This window comes from Lactuca virosa, chromosome 6, assembly GCF_052849685.1.
Source record: "Lactuca virosa cultivar CGN04683 chromosome 6, Lactuca_virosa_CGN04683_v6, whole genome shotgun sequence".
Taxonomy (NCBI): domain Eukaryota; kingdom Viridiplantae; phylum Streptophyta; class Magnoliopsida; order Asterales; family Asteraceae; genus Lactuca; species Lactuca virosa.
In genome coordinates this window covers 108050426-108060338 of record NC_136431.1, presented here as the reverse complement: position 1 = coordinate 108060338, position 9913 = coordinate 108050426, and the positions used below count along the sequence as shown (strand labels likewise).

Below are 9913 nucleotides of genomic sequence, written 5' to 3'. Positions count from 1 at the left end.
TTCGGATATATATATATATATATATATATATATATATATATATATATATATATATATATATATATATATAAAAGGGTGAGGTTCAATAGAGAACCATAATTAACCTAGGAACCAAGGAACCAATCTTTTTTTCAACTTTTACAACTTATTTTTTATCAAAAAAAAAAAAAACTAAAAATACAAAAATTCATAACTTTTTATCCTTTTTCCAATGATATCAAATTCGAATTTTTTTTTACGTCAAATTCACAATGTGAATCTTTGAAAAATCACAATGTGAATCCGGATTCACACGGTGAATCCGAAAAATATTTTTCACATTCACAATGTTAATATATGAATTTAGATATTTTTAGATTTTTTTTTCGATAAACAATAAGCTCTAAAAATTGAAAAAAAGATTTGGTTCCTTGAAGAACCAATAATTATGGTTCTCTATTGAACTTTTCCATATATATATATAAGGAAAAGTTCAATAAAGAACCATTATTAATCAAGGAACCAATCCAAAGCGTCGGAATTTAAAACGATCAACGGCAAAAGAAGTGGTTGTAAACTTTTATAATCGACGCACATATACCGGACTATAACAAAACTCATTTCCTTTTTTTCATTTAAAATTTTTTTTAGTCAAGTTTTTTATCGAAAAAAAAACCGAATATACCGTTGTTCACGATTTTTCGTCATCTTTCCATAGAGATCCATAATGATATATAAAAAACGAACTTTTTTTTTCGAAAAAAACCCACTTAATTTTCTTAGTTTTTTCGATATTTAAATTTATTTTTATAAAAAAAAACTAATTATAACAAAAATATTAATGTTTTATACTCTATTAATAAACATCAACATTGATTTAAAAAAAAACATCGAACAGTGTAGATTCACACTGTGAATCTAAACTGTAAATATTTCAATTTTTAACATTCACAATATGAAAAATCTCGAACTGTTCAGATTCACATTGTGAATCTGAATTACTATTATGCACACTGTGAATCTGAGAAGGTTCACAAAAAAAAAACCTCGATCAGTGTAGATTCACACTGTGAATCTAAACTGTAAATATTTCAATTTTTAACATTCACAATGTGAAGAAGCTCCGATCAGTTCAGATTCACACTGTGAATCTGACTTATTATTATGCACACTATGAATCTGAGTAGGTTCACAATGTGAATCTGAACAGGTTTACAATATAAATCTGAATAGGTTCACAATGTGAATCTGAACTGAAATATCGTTTTTTTTAACATTAATATTAATCTATGTTTAAAAAGTACAAAAAATATGAATTTTGATATATTTATTAATTTTTTTTCTATAAAAAAATAGACCTTAATTTTTTTCATCAAAGAAAATGAAGTGGGTTTTTTCGAAAAAAAAGTTCGTTTTTATATATCATAATGGATCTCTATGGAAAGAGGACGAAAAATTGTGAACAACGATATATTCGATTTTTTTTTTCGATAAAAAACATGGCATAAAAAAAATTTTAAACGAAAAAAAGTTGTGGGTTTTTTGTAAATGGTGGATTTTTTGGTATAATCCGGTGCGTGTGCGTCCAACGTAAAAGTGTACATCTATTTCCTTGGCCGTTGATCGTTATGATTTCCGACGCTCACGATAGGTTCCTTGGTTAATTATGGTTCTCTATTGAACATCACCCTCTCTCTCTCTCTCTCTCTCTATATATATATATATATATATATATATATATATATATATATATATATATATATATATATATATATATATATATATATATATATATATATATATATATATAGAGAGAGAGAGAGAGAGAGAGAGAGATAGGTTCATTTGTTTAAACTAATTATTGTGTTATTGTATGGACAAATGTGTACCAATTATTCTTAAAGGGTATTAATGTAATCTTGCAATATAATTTATGTTTTCCCAGTTAATTAAATTTTGATTGATATCAATCAAATTCCTAAATATCAGGCTATTAAATATGCATTTTATCAACGAATATAACATATATATATATATATATATATATATATATATATATATATATATATATATATATATATATATATATCGTATACGTTTTAATCTATTGCAGATTAATAGTTCATCATCTTCAGAGCAATTTTCTTATTCTGATATTTCGTTAATGGAGGTATGTTGTTCATGGAAGTCTTTTTTATAGTGTTGAAGTATCGTTTATCATATACATATAAATTTTTTTATATTCATAGTTTAGAATAATCATTTATCAGATTCATATCATTTTTGTTCTTTACGATATTTCAGTGATGAAATTCATTTTTTGAATTTTATTGTTGTGTTTTTCAGAACAAATATAATATTGATAACAATAAGAAGGACTTTTCTGATAACAATGATCGGAATGTCAATCAATGCCAAGTGCATAAAGATCGGAAGAAAATAAGAAGATGTGGGATTTGTTTTGGTGTTGGTCATGACAGGAGGAACTGTCCTCAAGCAAGGGTCAATAGAGAGTAGATGTTTACTTCGTCAACATATTTTATGATCTGAATAATGTTTTCAATTTAGTCTTATCGGATTTTATGGAGGTTTATTTCAGTATAATAATGATATGGATTCATGAATTATAGGGGTTTCTCCTTGTAAGTTTATGTTTTCATTCAATTAATATTAATAATTTTCATTTTGAGTTTGATTAAAATTCCATAATTTTCTTATTTATCATATGACTACAGAGATGTTGTTGTAAATGTATTGTTGTTCTAATATTTCTGGATAAAACAGTTCTTCGTAAATTGTGTTATACTTAATGTTATATGTACACATTCTGTTAGAATGTTTGATATAAAATTCATAATAAAATTATTCGTACAGAACAAACAAAAACACAATTCTTATTAGCAAAAGTAGTAGAATGTAACTGTTGATTACAATATACATAAAAAACAAAAACACAATGCTTATTATTCTTAAAGAATAATAAGCATCTAAATTCGTTTTACCTATTGATTAATCAAAGATTCTGTTAGAATTCTTGGGATCAAATTCTACCAGAATGCTAATTTGTATTACAATATACAGATCAAACATGAGCAAAATAAATTTACTGTTATTATTATCACATATATTTTTACAGAATAAGATTGTGGTATCATGATATTGTGGTATAAGTATGTCTATGTTAAATTGTACGAGAATATACAGAACAAATGTGTGAAAAATAAATTTATTGTAGATCTTGTTTGAAATTTTTTCACAGAATAACACTTTTTTGATATTAATTGATTTCTTAGTATACGCGTTTATGCCATAACAAACCAGAAATCATTTGTAAATTCAATAAAAATTAATTTTTTTTAAAGTTTGCAGAATTAATTTATTAAAAGTCTAATTTAAAACACAGGATGTGTAGAAGTCATATCTATGCAATTTATTATATTTGGAATTTGAATATGTCAAATATTTACAATATCATGATGAATAATACGATTTTGTGTTGATTATTATCCTTACAATCTTTCTAAAAATTTTAAAAAACCAAATATTTGATAACAATGAATACATATATCACGCATTTTTAGTTACATATCAATTACACGGTTTCTCCTTTTTTAATATATACCGAATTGGCTCAAAGTTTGTAATATTGAATTTATTTTGCTTTCCCCAATCAATTGGTGTTCAATCGTGTTGTTACTTATCTTATGGATGATACAGTATCAGCTGGTGACGATCATATTCTTGATCAACATGAATATCCTAATGAGTATGAACATTTCGGGTTATGGGATCATGATTCTTTACATAATGTCGACTTTCAATTATTTGAGAGTAGCAATCTAAATTTAGGTGAATTTACTTTATAAGTTTTTTATATTTGTTAATTTGTATAATAATAATGTTGAAATTTTATATTGTTTTTTGTGATATGGCGTAACTTGCACTTGCAAAGATGAGGATCCATTAGAACACATTCAAGATCACATATATGACAATTCCGAATATCATTTCGGTGATTCTAGTAATCATAACCCAGGTGATGTATTTTAAGTATTTTTTTCGTTTTTATATATATTTACGTATTCATTACACATACTCTTATTAAAAGATGCAGAAAAGGAATTCGAGTTCAATGATAATGAGACAGATTATACTATAGATGATGATAACATTGATTTTCAGAAAGGTTAGTATATGAAAAAAAAAGTTTAATAAACTAGATTAATTCGTTGCCACTTTTTTAATTTTTCTTTTATGCAGAACAATCTCATGTTACACATGATTATGTTTCTCCTGGTGGATCATCGTATTGGATTCCTGTTCTTTCAGACAACATCAAACCTAAAATCAATTCAATTTTTGATTCATATACAGCAACATTATCAATGTATTACAATTATGCATCATTAGCAGGCTTTGATGTCAGGCTTGGACCATTTAGAACAACCGAATCCGGCATTACCACACAACGATATTTGTTATGCAATCGGGAAGGTAAACCAACAACCGCTAAAGTGGATACTTTGGACCCTCAACATAATAAGATTCAGAGAAGGAAAGACTCATTTAGGTGCGAATGCAAAGTGAAAATTGTTGTTATTCTAGTACATGGTACTAATAAATATAATGTTGCTGAATTTGTCGAACAACATAATCATAAGTTGTTTCGTAAGGACAATATGTTTTGTCTCGTACAAAGAGGAAACTTGATTATTCACAGGAGATCTTTATTGATAACTTGTCAAAGCAAAATATTGGTGCCTCAAGAGCACATAGATTGTATTCCGGACTTCAGGGTGGTTCTGACATTCGAGGTGGGTTGGTTTCTGTTTTCAAGAACAGTACGAGAAATCTCAATTCTTACATAGGTGCCAGGGATGCAAAATTCCTAGTAGTGAAGATGCTAGAAAGGAAAAAAAATATCCCAAGTTTTTCTTTCGATTTTAGAGTTGTTGAGAAAAAATTGAATTCGATTTTTTGGGCTGACGAAACTGCAAAGTACAACTACAATGCTTTTGGAGACGTTGTTTCTCTGGATGCCACATTCAGCATGAATAAGTATTTTTAAATTTTGCAATGTTTTCACATAATTTTTCTTGCTTCCAATAACGCTTACCAAGTTTTATATTTTTAAACAGATATGATATGGTTTTCGTACCTTTCACTGGGATAGATAATCATAAGAAATGCATGACTTTTGGTGCTGGACTTTTGAGTAGAGAAGATGCTAGTTCTTACTCTTGGCTGCTTAGAGCATTTTTGAAAGCATTCAAAAAACAACCTACACTTGTTCTTACAGATCAAGATCCAGCTTTAAACAAGGCTGTTAATGAAGTATTTCCAATGTCAGCACATAGGTTTTGTATGTGGCATATTACAAAAAAACTTCCAAACAAGGTGAATATTTTTTTTATATTCAACCCAAACTCACTATGTTTACCTTGTTAGCACATATTGTTCAATCAGAAATTAACTATTTCAGAACAAAATCTATGCCACAACTACAATTCAAAACCAACTTCTTGTTTGAATTTAAGATACATTCTGTTAGAATTTTAACAGAAATTCTGTTAGAATTTATAGTTTACAACATTCATACCCTTCATTCCTTGTGCAGCACAATTATATATTTCATACTAACATTTTTTTTTCAGATAACATCACAACTAGCCACAAACTCAGCCTTTCGCAAGCGTTTTCACTCTATCATTTGGAATTCTAAGCTGGAACCACATGATTTTGAAAAGGAATGGAAATCTTGTTTAAATGAGTTTAACATTTCAAATAACAAGTGGTTGCAAGAGATGTATGGGTTGCGTAGACGTTGGGTACCTGCATTTTTCAAGGACATATCGATTTCTGGTCTTATGAGAACTACATCATTGTCAGAAGGTCAAAATTGGTCGTTTCAGAACAATACCCTTACTGGTTCTTATCTTTTAATGTTTATGATGACATTTGAGGGTGTTATGGAACGACAAAGACGTAGTCAAGTTGTTAACGACTTTAACACTGCTACAACACTTCCTAGATTCATCATATCTAGTCCAATTGAACCACATGCTTCAAAGGTTTATACTCGTAAAATTTTTTATCAGGTGCAGAAAGAGATATCAGATTCTGATAACACTTGTTTCCAAATGAGTGTTACTTCTAATAATGGTGTTGACACTATTATTGTATTGGAGAAGCAAAAGAACATAACAACAAGGCAACCATCAAGTCATGTTGTTGATGACAAACTTGAGGAATACCATTACGATCGTCTTACAGAGGATACCCAATACATCGTACGTTATTACTTTAACAATGCATAATTATTTTTTTTAATCACACAACAATACTTTATTACTCAAACTCATATTTTATCATACATATTGCAGGTTACACACTCAACAATAGATGGTTTATACAAATGTACCTACATGCATTTTGAACATGTCGGTATTTTGTGTAGGCACATATTTTGTGTTTTTAAGTACTATAGTATTGAACAGATTCGTGAAGAATACATTATGAGACGGTGGCGTCGGGATGTTGTTCCAACAGAGTTGCTTAAAAGGCGTTTTTCTAATTCTTTACTAGACTCTAACTCTGACATGACGGCTATTGAAATTTTTTCAAACGTAGATCGTTGTGTTTCATTTTTAAGCCATGATGCATCGAAGTTAAAGTCATACCTTGAAGAGTTGAATAAGCTGAAGAAAAAATTTGTAGATGATTGTCCAACCCCTGAGATGCCATCCAAAGAATCATTCTACAACCAGATTATAAGCGTAGAATTAACTAATGATGCTCCCGATATTGACAATCCATTAGATATTCGTAATAAGGGAACTGGCAGTCGTGGTAAGAGATTAAAATCAAAAAAAGAAATGCTGGAAAAAGTTTGTTCGAAGCCTAAGAGAAAGTGTGCTTTATGTAAACAGATGGCTAACCATGATAAACGAAATTGTCCTCTTAAAAAACGTGTCTAAGTAGTATGCTTTATATGTAGTTTTTCTTTTAATATTATATTACAGTAAAAAAATTTTGTTTCATCTTTATTTATTTTAATGCTTACAAATTTCAGTCTTTAATAAAATTGTCATATAGTGTAATACACTTTTGCATAATTTGTAACAATTCTTATCTACCATTAATGACTATCCTAACTTGTAACAACATAATCTTCATACATTCTACCACGATTAATGTGTATCCTATCTGAAATATAACATTGAAACAAACATGGAAAATCATAATGTTCATACATTCTACCACTTGTAAAACAACACATATATTTTATCAGAATATCTTATACACATAATATTATTGAAAAACAAAACTTACATGTGCATTACAAACCATCTTTCAACAACTTATTTTGTTACACTTTACCAATTGTAACATAAGTTATTATATTCTTCTTCTTATAACATAAGTTATGATTCTATTAGAATTGATTTTCTTATCATAGATTTCTTCCAGAATGCTAATAAGTATAATGTAGAACACATACACAGACAATTCTAACAATTCTTACAATTAATCTATTAGAATTTTAATTATTGGGATCAAATTCTACCAGAATGCTAATAAGTATAGTGTAGACACATACACAGACAATTCTAACTATTCTTACACATGATTATTTTGTATCATATCAAACATTTAACATTCCAACATCAATCAAATACTAATGATTTCCAAAAAAAACTACTAGAACAAACACCATTCAACTTCAACAATTTCTCAAAAACAAACAATTCTAGAACATAATAAAACACATCAACATTTTTCCCCAAGCAAAATACTTAGACCAAAACAAACCATGTTACCAAAAGTCTTACACCATAAACCATCCTACCATGATAAACTCTTACCCCAAAACACACAATACTAGACCAAAATAAAACAACATAACAAGTTCCCTAAATAAAAAACATAGACTTAAACCAAACATACTACCAAAAGTCTTTCAACACCAACCATCCTAACATCATAAAATTCCCATCTTAAAATCGACGCCTTCCACGTTTCTGCTTCTCCCTGATTTCCTTCACTTCATTCATCATAGCCAATATCTGCAATGGATCGAGCCTCTCATACGCTTCTGCATCTTTCTCCAACATACTTTTATGTTTGTTGTACTCCGATTTCATAAGCTTTGCCATGTATTTGATTCGTAGATTATTTAATGCAAGTAAATCACTCTGTTTCTTTCCTGTAAAACCACAATCCCAACGCCCTTCATTTTCCCCCATATATGACTCCATATGCCTCATAAGATATACTCCACAGTCTGATCCTTCTTTCTCTACTTTCCATGTCATTTTCATGACACGAGCTTTAATCTTGTTGAAAGCTGTTGACTTTTGGTAATTCTCTGTTTTTAAATAGTTTCCAAGCAACTTTTTCTGCGATACAATACAATCATTTTACAATTCAATCATAAACTCATGTATTTTAAATCTTTCAAAAAATAAAGCTTCAACATACCACATGAACTGGTTTTATTCCATACATTTCCTCAACAGAACCATTTCGGGTCACATGGTCTATAATGTAGTATGTTGGAACCCTTAGATTAAAGCATATCATATAATATTTGTTTTTATCAACTATTGGGAAGAAAACCGGTTACAAAACACATAGTAGTCCAATAAGATAGGTTTGTATGTTAGGGTTGTAATTGATAAAAAGCAATGTTTAATTAAATCACCAGTCCAATATCCTTCAGCTTTTCCTGTTTTGGTAGACTTTTAAGGTGTAGTTTCAACATCGAATCAAATAATTTTTGAGTTCTTTCAGGTGACAATGATCCACCCAGTATCTCGTCTGCCTGTACACATTAATAAACCAATCAATAAAACACATATTATTGGACTTGAACTAAATTTAATTTAAAAACTTACCAAAAAATTTGTGTCAAAGAAAACTCTAGAAACTGATCCTACATCCCTTAGTTCCTCCATTCTTTTGAGTAATGATGACCAACAGTCAATGATTATCGCATGAATAAACGTGTTGCTTTTAAAATGATATGCGAATCCTTGATGCAACACATGCCTGCTCCCAATGTTCCATATTTCTTCCATGCTCGACAATTATAAAGTGATCAATGTTAAAACACCACATTTTAAAAAGCAAACCACTAAATTGTATTATTTAACTTACCCATAATCTCTTTTTGATGCAAAAACTGAATTGTATAACGACAATTCATCCTTCTTCACCTTGTCACTCAGTCTAACAATCCTTTCAACAAAAGGTGATTTTCCATATATAGGTACCTTTTGATCTCTTTTCCTCCTTTTTCCATTGTCATCATCTTCCTCACATACCTCAACTGTTTCCAAGATTTTCTTTCCTCTTTTTTTTTTCTTTTTTATAACTTTCCAACACAGCCTCATCTGTCATTTTAATTGTTGTTGCCAACACTTCAGGATTCTCCAAGAATTGTGAACATGTTAGATTATCTGTATTATCTACCTTATCCATATTAGGTGTACTGAAACCTCCACCATCATCCTTCTTTTCCTCATGAACTACCAATCCTCTAACTGGAGAGAATTCTGCTTCTTTTCCACCATCTGCCTCTCCTTTGTTACTATGACCATCAAAACTACCTTCTTTATATTTCATTCCTCCACTCTCTGCATTATTCACTTCTTTGATCAATATTTCATTTTTTTCACACCACTCCTTCAAGATCACGCTGTCTGGGAATTTCTCAATTCCATGTTTTAGAGCTTTTTCAATATTCTTCTTTTCTGACAATATTACTCCATAGCTATGCTCGATAACAGCCACGTATGCCTGTAAGTTTTATATTAACATATCATGATTAATATTATAAAACTATTAATGTTCCACTTTCCAAATAAATCAATAACTATAAATCAAATCATACAATTTAAATCAGCCACGTATGCGTTTATGTTTCATATTA

At 29.2% G+C, this 9913-nt stretch overlaps 1 protein-coding gene across 1 annotated transcript; it reads left to right on the top strand.

Moving 5' to 3' along the window:
- Positions 1-2143: 2143 nt before the first annotated feature.
- LOC145121838 (protein FAR1-RELATED SEQUENCE 5-like) lies at positions 2144-6956 on the top strand. Its single transcript, XM_079057535.1, has 11 exons — positions 2144-2149; positions 2326-2481; positions 2610-2621; positions 3561-3615; positions 3697-3828; positions 4094-4165; positions 4240-4583; positions 4700-5037; positions 5118-5313; positions 5634-6269; positions 6363-6956. The coding sequence occupies exons 1-11, from the start codon at positions 2144-2146 to the stop codon at positions 6954-6956; spliced, it is 2541 nt and encodes an 846-aa protein (XP_078913661.1).
- Positions 6957-9913: the final 2957 nt, after the last annotated feature.

What these genes read in the sequence shown, in the direction of transcription:
- LOC145121838 (XM_079057535.1), top strand. An exon ending in ATATACCGAATTGGCTCAAA is followed by an intron (nt 3,616 to 3,696) that starts GTTTGTAATATT and finishes TGGATGATACAG; the next exon opens with TATCAGCTGGTGACGATCAT. An exon ending in GAGTAGCAATCTAAATTTAG is followed by an intron (nt 3,829 to 4,093) that starts GTGAATTTACTT and finishes TAAAAGATGCAG; the next exon opens with AAAAGGAATTCGAGTTCAAT.